General features: G+C 36.7%; 1 protein-coding gene across 3 annotated transcripts in view; it reads left to right on the top strand.

The window, feature by feature from the left end:
- Window positions 1–18,177, top strand: part of LOC125226885 (LIM domain transcription factor LMO4) — a 311,552-nt gene that overhangs the window by 229,181 nt on the left and 64,194 nt on the right. For all 3 annotated transcript variants that reach the window (XM_048131045.1, XM_048131044.1, XM_048131046.1), the window contains exon 3: window positions 14,227–14,385. In XM_048131045.1, coding sequence (XP_047987002.1) covers window positions 14,227–14,385 — 159 coding nt within the window. The remainder of the gene's footprint in view (window positions 1–14,226; window positions 14,386–18,177) is intronic.

Raw genomic sequence — 18,177 nt, 5'->3', positions numbered from 1 at the left:
TATGACTTATTAAATAGAAAATATCTGGGCGACCGAGCTTCGCTCGGTTCTGTTTCGTATCCTTGACATGTGTCGCCATCTAGTTCAAAAATGAATAGTACCTACATCGAGCGAAAGAATTCTCAGCCTTAACAACACAACTACTCCACACGAGATGGCGCGCATTTCGCCACAAAAACTCAAATAGTGTATTTTTCTATTCGTTTTAGCCTTGACCTGTGTCGCCATCTAGTGTTTGCAATAAATAGTACTTACATCGACCGAAAGAATTCTGTCTTAACAGTACAACTACTGCACACGAGATGGCGCGCGAAGAAAAACACATGAAAACTCGAAAATTCGCGTTTTCCGGGACCTAAGGATAAGTTAGACCGATTTTTCACCCCCAAAAACCCCCACATAACAAATTTCAGCGAAATCGTTAGAGCGGTTTCCGAGATCGTCAGTGTAAATAAATATATAAATAAATAAATAAATAAATATACAAGAATTGCTCGTTTAAAAGTATAAGATTATGTTTCAACATAACTACTGTCCATATTTTTCTTCTAATTATATGATGCTTTATTTCGTGCACTGTATAAAATATTTTATTTTAAGTACTTATAGGAAACTAGTCAATCTAGTATTTAAAAAACGGCCAAGAGCGTGTCGGGCCACGCTCAGTGTAGGGTTCCGTAGTTTTCCGTATATTTCTCAAAAACTACTGAACCTATCAAGTTCAAAGTAATTTTCCTAGAAAGTATTTATAAAGTTCTACTTTTGTGATTTTTTTCATATTTTTTAAACATATGGTTCAAAAGTTAGAGGGGGGGGGACGCACTTTTTTTTCCTTTAGGAGCAATTATTTCCGAAAATATTAATATTATCAAAAAACGATCTTAGTAAACCCTTATTCATTTTTAAATACCTATCCAACAATATATCACACGTTGGGGTTGGAATGAAAAAAAATATCAGCCCCCACTTTACATGTAGGGGGATACCCTAATAAAACATTTTTTTCCATTTTTTATTTTTGCACTTTGTTGGCGTGATTAATGTACATATTGGTACCAAATTTCAGCTTTCTAGTGCTTACGGTTACTGAGATTATCCGCGGACGGACGGACGGACGGACGGACGGACAGACAGACATGGCGAAACTATAAGGGTTCCTAGTTGACTACGGAACCCTAAAAAGTAAATTATATTCAGACGCACATTTTTAGCCCACTTTGTCAGTGGAAAAAACAAAGAGTTGATTTAATTTCCCATTAAAAGTTAAGTTGGACGTGTCTGTCTGTGTGTATGTCTGTCTGTCTGTTTGTCTGTTTGTCTGTTTGTCTGTTTGTCTGTTTGTCTGTTTGTCTGTCTGTCTGTCTGTTTGTGTCTGTCTGTAGCATCGTAGCTCTGGAACGGATGAACCGATTTTGATTTCGTTTTTTTTTGTCTGATAGCTGTCGGGAGTGTCCTTAGCCATGTTTCATGAAAATCGGTCCACTATGTCGCGGTCGGGGGTTTTTTAAAAAAATTAATTGTGTGGTCAGGTTATTAATTACTTCAATATTATTCGGGTCTGGGACTCCGGATTATAGAAATTTGGTTCAAACCTACATTTACATAGTTGCATACAAAGCCGAATACGCTTTACCTGGCAGGCAAGCATAGTCGAGCGATAAATGATACAACATCAGGTCGTCCCTTTCGCACTATTTGTAAGTGCGACAGGGACGGCCTGATGTTTTATCGTTTATCGCGCGACCATACCATCGGTTCTGGTGTGCTCGAGTGTTTGACTTTGCAAGTGTTTGAAATAGCACCTATTTACGCGGTGGTCGCTCTCAGATTGCGAGGTTTTGTTTTAAAAGGTTTGAGTGTTGCGATTAAGGAGTTTAATCAGACTGTTGTTTACAACCTCATTAATGTAGGTAAAGGGGAATAGCCTACAGATATCGGCCGGCAATTTTCTAAAGTTGAAAAATGAAATCTTGTGGTTAAGTAGATTTTGTTGTAGATCATTATCGGGACTGGATAAACATGATGCTTTTTATCCTTATTGGCTGTATTGTAGAACTTCTTAGCCATGTTATATGAAAATCGGTCCACTAATTGTAGAGATATTCTGGATATTCTACAATATGTTGGTAATACCAATCATCATCATCATCAATAGGTAATACCAACATATTGTAGAATATACCAGGTATACGACTACACGTTCATCCAGATTATTTACTTTAATAAAACTGAGGGTGCGTTATTTATTACCACTTTAAATTGTATTTTGTTTCGAACTTCCTTTTTTACGCACTTGTATCGTAATGTACTATTGTCTCTGTTGGTCACCAATATATTATGTCTCTGTTTAATCTAATGGTTGACTGGTAGAGAATGCCTTTTGGCATTAAGTCCGCCATTAGTAGGTTTCTTTGGTTATAAAGTTTAAATAAATATGAAGATAATAAACGGTAAGGTACAGTGGTGCAAATCTCGACTATGGGGCAAATCTCGACTGTGGGGCAAATGTAAGTGGTCCATTTTTTCCACGTTTTATATATGGTATGGACGTCCACAGGTTATGGTCCGGCGTGTTCAGTGGATACATGTAGAACTGAACATCATAGTGTAATAATGGAAAAAATGGATCAGTTACAATTGCCCCCCAGTCGAAATTTGTCCCGCTGTACCTTATGTCAAATTGTCAATTATTGAAGTCGAGTGACAGACATTGGAACATTTACCTTAATTAGAAATAGCCAAATTGTTTTACTAGTGTAGTAATGAACATGACTATTCCACAAATTCAACATGCATTACCAAAACATATTCAACTTGTAGCCCTAATGGGTTGTAATAAAGTCGTAATTATGTCGAGTTGGTGCGAATAAGCAACACCTATTAGACTTGGCATTTTACGGGAACATTAAAACTTTATGTTAATGTGCCCAGAGATGGGTTTCGCTTACACGCGGCTCGAGTACTGACACTGACATTCCTAGTGCTTACTGCACAGATTGTACAAGTATGCCAGCATAGTATGACCCACATACATCTTTTTTCTTTTTTTTTTTTTTTTTTTTATAAATAAATAATAATAAATAAATAAATATTGGGGGACACCTTACACAGATCAACTTAGCCCCAAACTAAGCAAAGCTTGTACTATGGGTGCTAAGCGACGATATACATACTTAAATAGATAAATACATACTTATATACATAGAAAACATCCATGACTCAGGAACAAATATCTGTGCTCACACAAATAAATGCCCTTACCGGGATTCGAACCTGGGACCGCGGCTCAGCAGGCAGGGTCACTACCTACTGAGCCAGACCGGTCGTCTACATCCTACCAATGATATTGGCTGATATAAAGTCTCTAAAAGTTTCTTATCAACTTATCGTGCATGTGACTAAGGGCCCTTCAAACTGTTGGATACTGATCCATACAAATGGCAAAGTGTGTGTGTGTGTCTGTTTGTTTGTCCGTCTCTCACGGCAAAACGGAGCGAAGAATTGACGTGATTTTTTAAGTGGAGATAGTTGAAGGGACGGAGATTGACATAGGCTACTTTTTGTCTCTTTCTAACCCCCCATTTTCCTAAAATGGGGGTGGGAGTTTGTATGGAAGACTGCGCAATTTTCGAAGTTAACGCGAGCGAAGTCGCGGGCAAAAGCTATAATATACGATTAAGAACAAACGTAGGAGCGTAGCTATGATTAAAATACATCTAATTGTCTAAAAAAAATGTATCAAGTTTAAAAATTTAATTTCTAATGGGTTGGCAACCCGCATGTGACACTCCTTGAGTTGCAGGCGTCCATAGGTTACGGTGACCGCTTTCCATCACCCGGACCGTATGCTTGTTTGCCACCGACGTAGTAAAATTTTAGGAATGAAATTGGACTAGGACATACAGAGAATAGATCGCTCTATCTTCTTTAGCTGGTTTTGTTGTATTCCTGACACGATACACTTGACCTGCTATTACAACAACACAGATCTTATCAAGATCTGCGCGAGCGACAGCCACCTATTTATTTAATCAGGACGGACAATGTGCCATTGTAATTCCAGATTTATTGGCCACTGCTGATCTTTAATGGATACTTTTAAGGATAGATGGCGCGAGTATGGTAAATTGATGTCTATAGGCGCGTTAATAACGCTGTACTTGACAATAAGAATTACCATGATGGGTTAAACGACGGGACTCTTAAAGTACCTATTCATTTAAACTGATTTTAAATGAGTATCCTAATGAGCACGTAAAGATGAAATGGTCTGTCGATCTGGTTAAGGATGAAGGGAGACCATGGATAAAAGCGGGGCAGGATAGGTCGTTGGATCTCTGGGGGAAGCTTGTGTTCATCAGTAGACTGATATGATGATGATGACGATGATCAACGTAACTTCCATAGTAATTATTGTAATTTTAGGAACCTACTTTAATGTACATATTTTTTCTAGATTTGCTACACTATCGTATTAGGTAACTGTAACATTAGGTAAATGTATCGATGTTGTAAATAAATAAATGTAGGTAATGTGTGTATTAAATTTCCATGCTTTATATTATTCAAATTAAAAATAAATCTCAAATTACACTGAGAACGTATCAAGTCAAGTGCATTTATGTCGACAGTAAACTACATAAATCGAATAAAAATAAAAACCAATGAACTAAGTAAGGCTCGACAATCCGGTTCTGCGGCTATACATAAAATAATTAAAGCATAACTTGTGAGCTTACTGATGAATCAATTATACAGTAACCAATAAATAAATGCTAACAGTTTCTTTGATACCAAAAATTACCATTTGGAACACAATATTTATTTTATTCGCTTTTATCGCTTAATTAAGAACGGTAAAAATCGTATTGCGCGTTACCAAAGTGGAGTTACGGCGTACAGTTCGCTCCTCGTTTTGCATTTAAATTAAAACTAGTCATACTATTACCATAGAAATGGGTTCGATGGCTAATCGGTGCGGTGTCAAAAATGTTTAATTAAAAAGATTGATGCTTACCGGCAGCGGAGCACCAGAAGTATAGTCGAGTTGCAAACTTATCTAATTAGTTGGGGGCCGCGGCGGCGGCGGGAGGGGGGGGAGCCGCGCGGGGCCGGGCCGGGGGGGACTCGGGCAATTAGTGGTGATAGTCGATTAGCTCATCGTGCGAGCGCGGCTTTTGACAAATGTTCCCATCTAATAAATAATTTATTTACTCACTCATTAATTAAACTATCCAATTTAATTTATTAAGAATCCTCCCAAGAATCCTTAATTCCGAGCCACTCTGAAAGATTGATAAGTGAAAGTTTAGTAATAAATTAGAGGGACCGTAATTCTGAGATAATTAATTCTTAGCACAATTTAATAGGTATTAACATTAATTGGAAAACTTTGAGCTCACCAGCGCTTCTGAATTAGTTACTGAATCATACTTATGTATAAGATGGTGAGTTTTAATTTAATTATGACGCTTACTAATGTGCCGCTTTATTCTATTGAAGATTAATATTTTATTAGTAGGTACGACTATATTTATGATAATGCCAATTTAATAGTGTATCTTCTTTTAAGCAGGTTTGTTACTAAATATTGACTTTTAAATTAAAAAATGTAGTCTTATAACAGTAACCACATATACCTACATTTATTATACATATTAGTTATACCTACGCAGGTAAAGAAAAGCAATTTGAGATCTTGAATAAATTGTAATGCGTCTAATAAAACCATCAAACCATTCAAGTCAATGATATAATCAAAGTATGATAAAGAACTCAGCCGGTCTCACTGCAATTTCTACGTCAACCACATGAAACATGGCTGTTTATGTTACACCGCCCACTCGTTCCGCGTCTCACGCTACTTGTCACCACGTGGAAAAACTCACGGCGATCGCACAGTGTTGCGCCTCGTAATAGTTTCGCTAAGCGGCCGCCTGCCCGCCGCGCGCCGCGGCACCACTAGACCAGAACAAGGCGTTTCATTAAGGATGCTCACCTCGCCGCGTCGCCGGCCTCATCGTACGCGCCTTAATTACTTTCATACCGCCCTAACTGGCTTATTTTGTTTTTCTGGGATAATTTTTAATTAAACGCTTGATTAAAATGAAAGTTTGCGTAAGTAGCGAGCGAACAATCGGGCCGAGTTTAGGATAATGAATTGATGGTGTTACTTCGCTCCGCTCGCAAGGGATTTAATTAAAAATCGCCGATAGAGTGTGTAGAGGGAAGTTTGCAACGAGTTTACGGAACTTAGTCGGAGGCTCTGTTGTTTTACTATGTCAATTTGAATACGAGATTGCACGGGTGTGCGCCGATAGCTTGCGGCTTCAAAAATTGTGGGTTTGCTTATATTTTCGGTTACGTAGACATTCATTAGATTAGACTACTATTTTAAGAAAATTTCGTATTTTAGACTAGTTTTCTAATTTTTACTTACATATTTTTAAATTGAATATCACCCTTTTTAAATTGCATGTTCCAATAAAGTGAAAATTAATACAAGGAACCTGCCATACATGATCAAATCAAATCGCGCAAGCTTTCTACTTTCTGTACATGACACTTAACTCTCACTCATTACCAGTTAATTGATACGAATAAACATATTTATTCCCTAGATATTTCTTAGATCCAATTTAAAAAAAAACTTTTAGATATTGCCTTCTGCTTCATCGCATCTGGCCCTAATGGGATATACGATATTTGTTTGCACAAAAAACGAGTCACGCCAGTTGCATGCATGTAAATGAAATGTGTTTGGTATATTCCAGGTTAATATCCGTCAGTCCTTCATATTTCTGGTATTAAAGTCGCTTAAATCAAATTGATTTTTAAATTCACAGACTTATAATAGTTTAAAGGAAGTAATTGAGGGATACATCGGTTCATTTCATTACACACTAGACAGTGGAAAAAAGTATTAAAGTCCCTATCTTACATTTAAGTAACCATTGAAAGTAGCTTTTAATATTTTAGTATTTTGTATTGCTAGCTTTTTTATGTGATCGTGAATTGTTGCTGCCGGCACTCGTTCACTAACGAGGTTCTTACAATGTAAACTAATAGCAAGAGCGTGCAATTGGTATAATATGTTACTAAATAGGGACTACGCACGCCCACAAACCTTGTATTATAAGGTACTGTAACTGAGTATATGCCGCAAAAACGAAACAAAGTAGGTATGTACTCTAATTAATTAATTTAAAAATTCGCCATGGAGACATAATTTTTATTTGTCTCTGTATTTCACAGTCTAATTAATAACGTCTTTACAACCATTCTATTTGGTGCATACTTCCCCAGTTAACGATTCCGTATGTAAACTGTATTGGTGCATATCCATAATAAAAATAACTTTTATTATAAAAGTGATTAATTTACAATAACAATGAAAGATAAAAAGACGTGCTTCACATACATGTTACAAGACATAAATCAGCACGTGTTATTCGTATTTTTTTATTTAAAATATTAGTATATTTGAGCTTGTACATAAGTTTAACAATTCATTTTCACTTTGCTCCTTACCCCAGGTCAGATCAAGTAACTAAGAATTAATGTTACATATCCACTATAACCAGTAATGCAGAACTGGATAATATCATAAATAATTTAAGATAAACAAGCATTTTCCATATTTCAAGACGTGTTAGCATTTGACGCGAATCAGTGCATACGTGTCATTAGCGAATTGTCGCTTGTCGCCGCTAACGAGTTTCTTGCTAACGACGCGGCCATTGTCGTGTATCGAGTGGAACATGAAACTTTTTACTTTTAAAATATTCAGTTTTAATACTAGTATTTTTGGATTGTTTTTAAGGTACTGTAATGTATTTTCGATCCATTTATCTCTGATGAATTCGTATTAATTTTCTTCGCTTACTTAATATTGCTTACGAGATACTACTTTAATTATAGCAGTAATATTTATTTTATACCTAGATGTAACTGCATTTCTTACACTGCAATTGCATTTATTACTGTAGAAATATTGTTGAATGAGATTATAAATCGCAATTCAGATGTATCTAATACAATATCTTTTAAAAGAAGCACATACCAACAATTTTATTAAAAATCTAATTCAGTGCTTATATCCTTAACTCTTACACAAAACGAAAGGACAAAGAATAATTAAAAAAATGTTACTTACCCCACTTACCCGTTAAACGTCTTCGAAAACAAATAGGAAGCAACAAGTCCAAGGATCCCGTTCGCGCCTCGGACGCATTTGATCGAGACTTCGGGACCATTCGTCTCCGGGCCCCATCTCCCCCTACCACCCCCTCCCTGCTACTTACTACTTTTCCAGGCAATTTCCATATTAGTTAAAAGCTTATTTTCTCTTATGAGATTTGTGAAGTTTGTAATAGGATTTCTGCGCGATGGCTGATACTGTTGCTTGACAGTTAAGCCGTTAATGAGCTAAGTGTTTTTCAATGAAGGCTTATTACATACGAGTTCAGTAAGTATTATGCACTTTGGCTGTATTTATATTTAATTTAAAAATACAACTTGACGCGTGATCAGGATAAGTTGTACTTATTTCATTAAAGATTGATTGCACTTATCTAAACGCCTTATTCTTAACCAAAATGTCATCCAAACTCAAGCCAATACTACCCTTTATACATGATCAGAAATAAGTACTTAGGTAATTATTATTAAATATCTACTTCATTTCCCCTTGAACTTGTGGACCGTACTTTGCGAGTTTATAACACAAGATGTCGGGTCGGGTGACACTAATCGTTTAAGTGTCTATAATTATCTAATCGCCAATAAAACGTGTGAACTTCATTAACCTGGTAACTTGAATAACTTCCTTTGCTCGTAGTTAACTTTATAACTGCAATAAAAATCTATAGGACACATACAACTTTAAAATCCTAATGATACTTATCGGTGTAGGCGTTTAATTGTCGTATTTAATAGTTAATTAGTAATTAGTGTTTGACCGAAACTTATTTTAATGCCGAAACTGAAACTGAGCTCAAGTTTTGTTTCATCGAAACTGTTGTAAACCCATTAAAATACTGATTGTAATATTTATCTTTTAGGCTTATGACGACCGGTCTGGCTTAATCGGTTAGTGACCCTGCCTGCTAAGCCGCGGTTCTGGGTTCGAATGCCGGTAAGGGCATTATTTGTGTGATGAGCACAGATATTTGTTCCTGAGTCATGGATGTTTTCTATGTATGTATTTATATTTTTAAATATGTATATCGTCGCTTAGCACCCATACCCATAGTACAAGCTTTGCTTAGTTTGGGGTTCATTTGATCTGTGTAAAGTGTCCCCAATATTTAAAAAAAAAATATCAACAATTAAATTACCTACAGATTATTTAAAAGGTATTTTACTAGGTACCTACCTAATGATGTGGGTGTGGGACTCCATGTCAGACATAAACCATGTTTTTTTATAAAAACGTAAAATAATAAGAGGACAGGGTATCATATCATCTTCCGATCCAAAGTTAGCCGAGCGAACTCCGATTGAAATTAAAATACAACGTCATATGTTACGACCGAAAGTTTCGTCTGTTTTCTCACCGTAACCGAAACATGTTTTTATTCGGAAATTTCTGTCGGACACTATTAATTAGTAAGTAATTATTTCAACGGCTATTAGCTTCGCCCGGTGTTATTTACAGCCAAAATATTAATAAATCGCAATAACAAGGCCGAAAGTAATCAAAATTTAATTACCTGCGCTCCTTCGTCCGTTTTCAAATAATTAAAGGTCGAAAGGTTTAAAGATACATTTTAAAGTTTAAAAGATAAATTCGCTTCAATCATTCGGGGCAAATAGCATTCGTTTCATTTACCCCGGTAAGAGCGTTTTCAATTAAGTAGCTCTGGCAAACAGTATCGGCGTATGAAGGTGAAATTAATTAAACCGAACCAAGACAAACATGTATCTATTTGTGTCTGATGAACGCCGTGCCCTACGTTGCACTACTCAATTGTAAAAGGAATTGGCGAAGTGTAGGCTATAAGATGTGCAATTTTGTACTGGTTTCCATCTAGTCCCGGTCATGACTGATTGATTAATTCTAAAAAAATAGGGTAGGTAAGTATATACCTAATGATTTTGTTTAGGTCATCATCACGGGCCTTTAAGTCTGTTACAGACTATTAAAACAATTCTGCCGAAGTGTAAATTGTTTAGGTATAGTTACGTTACTTATATCTAGGAGAGAGGTGCCATGCAAGGGACAGGGTTTTAAATGAGACAAATTCAATTTACTGCGTTAGGCATCAAGTAGAAGATATTTATTTTCTGCATTCTGGCATCATTGATTTATAGACAATATTATAGGAACATGGTGTGTCAATTGCAAAATATCTGAATTAATAATATGCGTAGAACACGCTACCTCGTCCAGGTTCCTAGAAAGCGCGCTAGACTATTTACTTGACATTTATTTAGTATTTTATTTATGTTTTACTTGTACCTTTGTATGTATTTATTAGGCATAAGATACGTTATAAAACTTTACTAATGTACTTATTTACACACCGGCACACTCATTCGTTTTATTTATCCACCCGTAAATCTTACTTTAATCAACTTTCGGAACTTGTAGAAGGGTTCAGGACTTGGAAATGATATGTAATGAAAGGATCTCATATCTTCAAATCCAAACTTTTAGGTATCCCATACACCGATATTAATTAACAAATGTGTGTTTAACGAGTTTAATAAATTAGGTCCGTGGCGCGATCGACGACGCGAACGGGTCCTCAAGGAAAAGTTTGGTGCGAGTCTCGCACTCACTCTAAACAGAGATGGGGATGGGAAAAAAATATTCGAATGACGAATAACGAATGAGAAATAATTATTCGCGAATGACGAATGATTATTCGTGTAAGAATTTATCCGTTAATAGTTTATCATCCAGTTATTCGTGTAAGAATTTATCCGGTAATAGATTATCCTCTAATGAATTGCCACGAATAATTTAATTATTTACAATAACTAAAATACCTAAATGTTTCGAGACTATTGTAATGACAATTGTATAAGCTCATACATATTTGCTAGCTACCAAACTAATTGATATGTGTAGATAGCAACGTTTACGTATTTTTGATTAAATGAATATTAATGTGAACATTTTGAGGGCAGATTGATTCAAGAACCAAAATGACGTAATGTTTACCTAGTACATAAAAAAAATATTCATGGCAATTCATTCGACGAATAAACCGTCCGCAAATAAGTCGTGAATTATTTTTTAATCTAATAACCATTTAGATCAAGAATTATCGAATAATGCCCATCACTGCCTCCAAGTTTGTTTGCCTTCGTTACGTGTAAAATTGAATACGTCACCGTGAATCCTCATTAATTTAAGATGAAGACTGTATCTTGACATGTTATTTTATTCATTAAGGGAACGTCTCGAGCCGCACGGTTGTGTACGTGTAGATTGTTGTAAGGAACATAATTTAAAACCTCTCGAGGAGATCATTAGAGAAGCGAGTGGGGGTGGGCGGTATCGTTCGAAACGGAGGGAAATCAACGTAAATTCGCGTAAATGTTGGCAATGGTCATGATATTTCAGCGATGTCTGAATATTATAGCTCACACAAAATATAATTTCAGAGTATCATATTTTACACAGCAATAAGAACAGGCAGTTTCCGTAAAGCTTGACCACATGATATCTCGTGTGTATGTAATTATGTAGGTGCATCTTTATCACAGTACGAATTGAAAAAAATATTTACGACTTTTACTATTAAGTTTGATATTTTTGCTATATTATTTATGTAGGTACCATCGGTATCTATTAATTGTGACAACCAAAGTGCCAACTATGTTGATCGTAACTTCGTAACCTTATAAAGAAAGATGTTTCCGGCATATTATATATCCGGCATATAGCTAAGTTTAATAAACTTATTTCATTTTAACTGTACCGACCTGAAAGTAATGTTGCATTGATGTTAGGGTTAGTCGTCAAAATAACATTCCATACCAAAATGATCACTCACTCGATAATAACATTTGAAATGTCAAACTCGTCACTTATGTTTAAGCGCGACTTGTCACGTAAATGAGGTGTACGGGGCTAAAGTATCCAATAACGATTGATTTATCGACGCGGTCGCCTCTCCCCTTTATTATCCATCTATCAAACTTTAACGAGTACCTTTACTATGAATAACATATAAAATTCATGTTACGATCGGAACATAACCTTTTAATATATAGCGTAATACATTTCTTTAGCGGTTCAATGTTAAGTTCTTAATAACATAATAGAGGGCTTAATTGATAATTTAATCGTTTCAATGCAGGCATAATTGCTTTTTCATTGTTTTTATTTCTTACTTTAGTTTAGGAGTGCACATTACACTTCACTAAAGTTAGATATACGAATTACCTAAGTTAGCATAGCAATCATCCTTAACTGAACTGATGAAGGAAGTAGGTACGCCATACTTTCATGCCCTAGCTATTAAACTTCTTTGTACTTTTATGTGACCTTAGCGCCGTGAAAAGTTTCAAAACACAATTGTCAAACAATAATTTACTTAGAGTCACTTGCACCAACGAAAATGGAGGGTTAACCCACCATTTTATATGGAATTTGACAGATGACAGCCCACTGAGTTAAGTGGTTGGTGCAAGTGGGTCTTAGTGTCGTATTATGATATGTTTATTTTTGTCATAATTACCTACATTTTGTCTTGTAGTAAAACCATTAAAATATCATTCGATTGATATTACCCATTCCACAAAATACATATTTATTGGTAGTGTGAAATTACGTGTATCTTAGCAAACTAGGTAATCTTTGTTAATACTACATCTATCCAGATTTAATAGCCCATCTACTATTATACAGCGTGTGTATTTCATACGGGCGAATATCTTAATAACGATTAGTATCGGACCTAAGGAGCCTAACTACATGGGTTTTTTTTAATAGACGAGATTTTTTTTCATATAAAATAATTCAGCACGCTATGTATTACGTCCACATCAATTAGCGTACCTAATACCTAAACGTCATCATTACGACACGACGTTTATGTCATGTCAAATTAAGTTGGACGGCGTACATTGCATCTTGGTCAGATTAAAAAAAATGACTCTTAATTAATAACACTTTTAACAAAATGATTACACGATTACATATACGATTCGTATGATCACATACTATAACTGGATATATTATTCGCCCGTTTGGAATCCACACGCGGTATATTTCTTAATTTACCCGTTCATCATGTAAGTAATAGCAACGGTAGGTACTCTCCACACTCACCCCGAGAGAAACAAATAGGCGCACTCCACCGGAATCTCACTCAATCGGCTGATGGAATCGATAATTGAATAGCTACACAACCTAGCTAACGTGTTTTAAAGGCTTTTAACCGAAAACATACACTTTTATTTCATTTACAAACGCTTTCACGGTGCTTCTTGGTAGATCCAGTTTGTTCGTTCAGTACCTGTAAACATTTGTTTTGGTTTTATTTTTAAATCACACACTTCGACACAGCGCGTTACGCGTGTAACAACCGTAACAATAAAAACCAGTTTACCTTATGTTTATGGTGTTTTTGCTTGATGGAGCAGACTTTAGTAATCAAGGTCATAAGTTCGTTTATTATGCGTTTACTCTTCTTCCACCGTTACTTAAGTACTTACTGCTTGGAGTAAAAGCATAATATTATTTCGAAAATCAATTTTCCGAGACTTCTGACTGTAGACCGTGCAGTATAGAATTAGCATAAAAACACTTCTCTAGTTAGATATACTGCCAGGCGAGTTAGTCTAACCATCTGTACGTCCTTTCTTCTCTCATTTATAATGTTTCAAATAGACGAAAAGTCTATCTTACGAACGAAAAACCGTTGTGCTCTGGTGCTAAACAGAAAAAATAAGGCTCTCTGATCTGATAATATTATATTTTTCTATTAATCCATACTAATATTATAAATGGGAAAGTGTGTGTGTCTGTTTGTTTGTCTGTCTTTCACGGCGAAACGGAGCGAAGAATTGACGTGATTTTTTAAGTGGAGATAGTTGAAGAGTGACATATGCTACTTTTTGTCTCTTTCTAACTCCCCACTTCTCTTAAAGGGGGAGGGGGTGGAAGTTTGTATGTAGCATTCCGCAATTTTCGAATTTAACGCGAGCGGAGCCGCGGGGCAAAAGCTAGTTATATATAAATCTAACCCGTATTTTGTTTTGTTCCAGAATGTTCGGTTCAGGCGGCGCGTGCGCAGCGTGCGGGCAGGCGATACCCGCGAGCGAATTTGTGATGCGAACGAACGCGCCGCAGCAGCCGCTCCACGTCTTCCACATAAAGTGCTTCGCGTGCTCGAAATGCGGCTCACACCTCATGCAGGGCGATAGGTAAATATTCACACCCTTAGGGACCATCCACACTCATAAGACGCATGTCTTGCGGCGCGCAACGGGCGCGTCTTACGTCCTTCCTATACAAAATGTACTGAGGAGACGTTTTTTGAATTACATTCAGGCGGCGTGGCGGAGACGTCCGTTGCGCGCCGCGAGACACGCGACGCCTAAGTGGGGACGCTGACTTATTTAATCGGTACGAAAACTCGCATACGAGTTTTACTACATTGCGATATTTGATAGCTATGCTGACTGTATTTAACCGCCACAGCCCGCAATGTAACTAAAATCGCATGCGAGTTCGCACGCCGTCTAAATCAGGCCTTATTCATAAACGTTCACTAAAGTTATCAAGCCGATAAAGTTCGTTTGTCCCTTTCTATCACACCAATACGTCGGCAAGGGACAAACGAACTTTATCGGCTTCATAACTTTAGTAAACGTTTATGAGTAAGGCGGTAATTCTCTAATTATCAAAGACATATCGTTAGTGGGGACGTTTATCGACAAAAAGAGGCCAAACCTTTTTTTTCTTGACCAAAGCATGAAACTTGGCACAGTTGTTCCTTATATCAAAATAAGCCGATTAAGATCGGGAGCCTTCGGGAGCCTCCCCCCTGGGGCTCGGGAGGGGGGGTCAAAGTACCGCTTCACCCGGCTTGCTTTGAAAAATTCTAACATACCCCGTTTAGTTCATAGGTCATGTTTGGTATCGTTTTCGAGTAAATCAATAACGTAGAATTCATTTTTGGTACTAAAATTATAATTTAATGGTAAATAAAATAAAAAAAAATGAAAAGTTTGAAATTTTCATCTATGATTTACAAATTCAAGTCATCATAAATGTCAAACTGTTTGCTTTTTCTACAAATAAAAAATATGATATGAAAGCCTATTTAATATAGATTATGAATAATATAACTTTTACCCACCTTTACTAACGTTAAGTTTTAGAGAAAAAACCTTTAAGCCGCGCGGCGTCGGGACGCCGCGAGCGTAATTTTAAAATGCCTTTATTTAAAAAAACTCTATTAGAACCCGTTTAGCTATTAGGTCATGTTTAGTATCGTTTTCGAGTAAATAAATAACGTAGAATTTAGTTTTGGTACTAAAATGACCATTTAATGTTAAATGAAATTAAAAAAAAAAATTCTGTGAGTTGCAAATTCAAGTCACCATAAATGTCAAACGGTTTGCTTTTTCTATAAATATAAAAATATGATATTAAAGCCTATTCACAAAGGATAGTACGCGTTCACCTATGCGAGCTTAGACTGTGTGCGGGGAACGCGCCTCTTTCATATATTTGATATCCAGTGTCAGAGGTGTGTTAATGCATAAATAGAAAAAGATTCATTATTATTGACTCCGGTGTCGACAACGGCAACACTCGGGTCGGACCACACGATCTAAAGACCGACTGTACCTGTTATTTATTCATTGTAGTGAATCCTGTAAGAAATTTATATAATAGTATTTTATACAATCGTGATATAATACAAAACTTTTCAGTCGAGTACCATGTGTAGTACGGTACGAGAGTGAAAAGCTTAATTATATCACTATTGTATACAATACTTTTTCTACGAGTCATCATCTTCATCATCAATGGACGGAAATATCACCATTCATGCAAGTTAAAATTAATGTCAATAGAGTCGTTCACCGTTGTATCAACATCGAATTACCTAGCAACCAATTGTTTGTAATAACCGTCTCTGATTGGCCGATAACGCGACAGATAAAAAAAATGTGTTTCAGATGCAGGAAAATTTGCCAGATATCGCAAATTAGTATAGAAATTGTATGAAGTTCTATTTTTGAAATTATTATAGTTAACTAAAGTCAATTATAATGAGCTTATTATAATTGAGTCGGAACTGCCATAGAGTATCCAACACTGAAAAGTTAGCACTTATAGTTTAGTCTGTGGTGTCCTAATTGACAGATTACTCATACTCATACTATACATTCCCTTCACAGAGACATAGCTGGGTACATATGGAACTGCATAAAGAAGGCTCTACCCCCGGTGTTTGCAACCTGATTTACTTTTACATCTTGTAACTTCTAAGCATATACTGGCCACTTCAGTGTTGCCTGACTGGGATGGAAGGAAGAAGGAGACGAATGGGTACCACACTACCCATTCGTCTCATTCTTCCTTCCATCCCCAAGAAGACGGACTTGGCAAATTTTGGTGTGGCACCAACGCCTGACTCCAAACAAGAACGCCCTGAGTCCCATTTCTCAAAACTGAAAGTTACAAGTTACAAGCGGAAGTCTCTTTGCAACTTGTCATATTAGACATTGACAACCAGTTGAAAATTGTAACTTGTAGCTTCGAGAAATGGGCCCCTGGTACACTGTGCGCAGTATATGCAGATGCAAGGCAGCCTCTGAAGGAGGTATGTTCTCCAATTGTCGATCTTTTCTGGTACCTAAAGAGGTAGGTACTTCGACCACTCATTCACCGTTACGCAACGACTTGGTCTGAAACAATATGTGCATTATCATTTTAGAGTCTACAACTATCAAATTACAACTTTTTGGTGGATCACGTAACCTTCAGTATTACCCACTTACGTTACGTATCATACAAAATTATTACAAACTTTAGTAGAATCTGATTTGCCTCTGATATTGCTCCATCTTGTAATAGTTTGACACCTTGGGTGGCCTGGCTAAGCTTCAAAGCCAAAAGAAAACGTTTCTAGATTAGACATAGTATGGGATAGGTACGATAAACGCAGCTTGAAACGATCAACAAGGGAGAAACATGGCCACCCAAGGCTTCAAACTATTACGAGATGGAGCAATATCATAGATAGGCTAATCAGATTCTACTAAAGTTTGTAATTATTTTGTATGATAGGTAAGTGTGTAATAGTGAAGGTGATCCACCAAAATGTTGTAATTTGATAGTTGCAGAATCTGTTTAAATAAAATGACAATGCACATATTGTTTCAGATCAAGGGTCCTTACGCAGCAGTGAATGAGTGCCGGAAGAACCTCTTTACTAGAAAAGATCGACACTTGGAGAACATACCTCCTTCCGAGGCTGCCTTACTTCATCATATACTGCCATTGTCTTAGACTGGGGCTAAAGACATGCCAACCACACCCTTGCTGCCGACGCATTAGGACACCACGGACTCCACTGCCAGTCTAGTGCTGGCCGAATTTTGTGACACGCTGCACTTAACGATTTAATCCGCAAGGCTCTCGGCACAGCGAACATACCGACAACCCTCGAACCTGTCGGCTTGTCAGCAGCAGACGGAAAGCGGCCTGATGGTTGCTCGCTTTTGCTTTGGTTTCTGGGACGACCCTTGGCGCGTGACCTGTGTGGATACCTTGGCTCCGTCCAACGTCTAACGTTCGGCCCAGAAACCAGGGACTGCTGCTGCAAAACGCCCAGTTTAAACGCGCAAATATGCATTTTTTAAAAACAACTACATATTTGCGGCAATTGCATTTGAAACATTTGGACCATGGTCATCAGACACCAAGCAGTTCGTGAAGGAAGTTTCCACCAAACTTGTCTGGGTGTTTGGTGACATACGCATAGGCTTTTACATCATATTTTTTATTTAAAGAAAAGCAAACAGTTGACATTTTTGTTGACTTGAGTTTGCAAATCATAGATGAATATTTTTTTTTAATTTATTTACCATTAAATTATAATTGTAGTACCAAAAATAAATTCTTTGTTATTAATTTACTCGAAAACTATATCAAACATGACCTAATAGCTAAACCAGGTCTAATAGAGTTTTTAAAAT

Source organism: Leguminivora glycinivorella, chromosome 6, assembly GCF_023078275.1.
Source record: "Leguminivora glycinivorella isolate SPB_JAAS2020 chromosome 6, LegGlyc_1.1, whole genome shotgun sequence".
Lineage (NCBI taxonomy): Eukaryota > Metazoa > Arthropoda > Insecta > Lepidoptera > Tortricidae > Leguminivora > Leguminivora glycinivorella.
The sequence above is the reverse complement of the archived record's forward strand: the minus strand, read 5'-3'. Positions and strand labels throughout refer to the sequence as shown.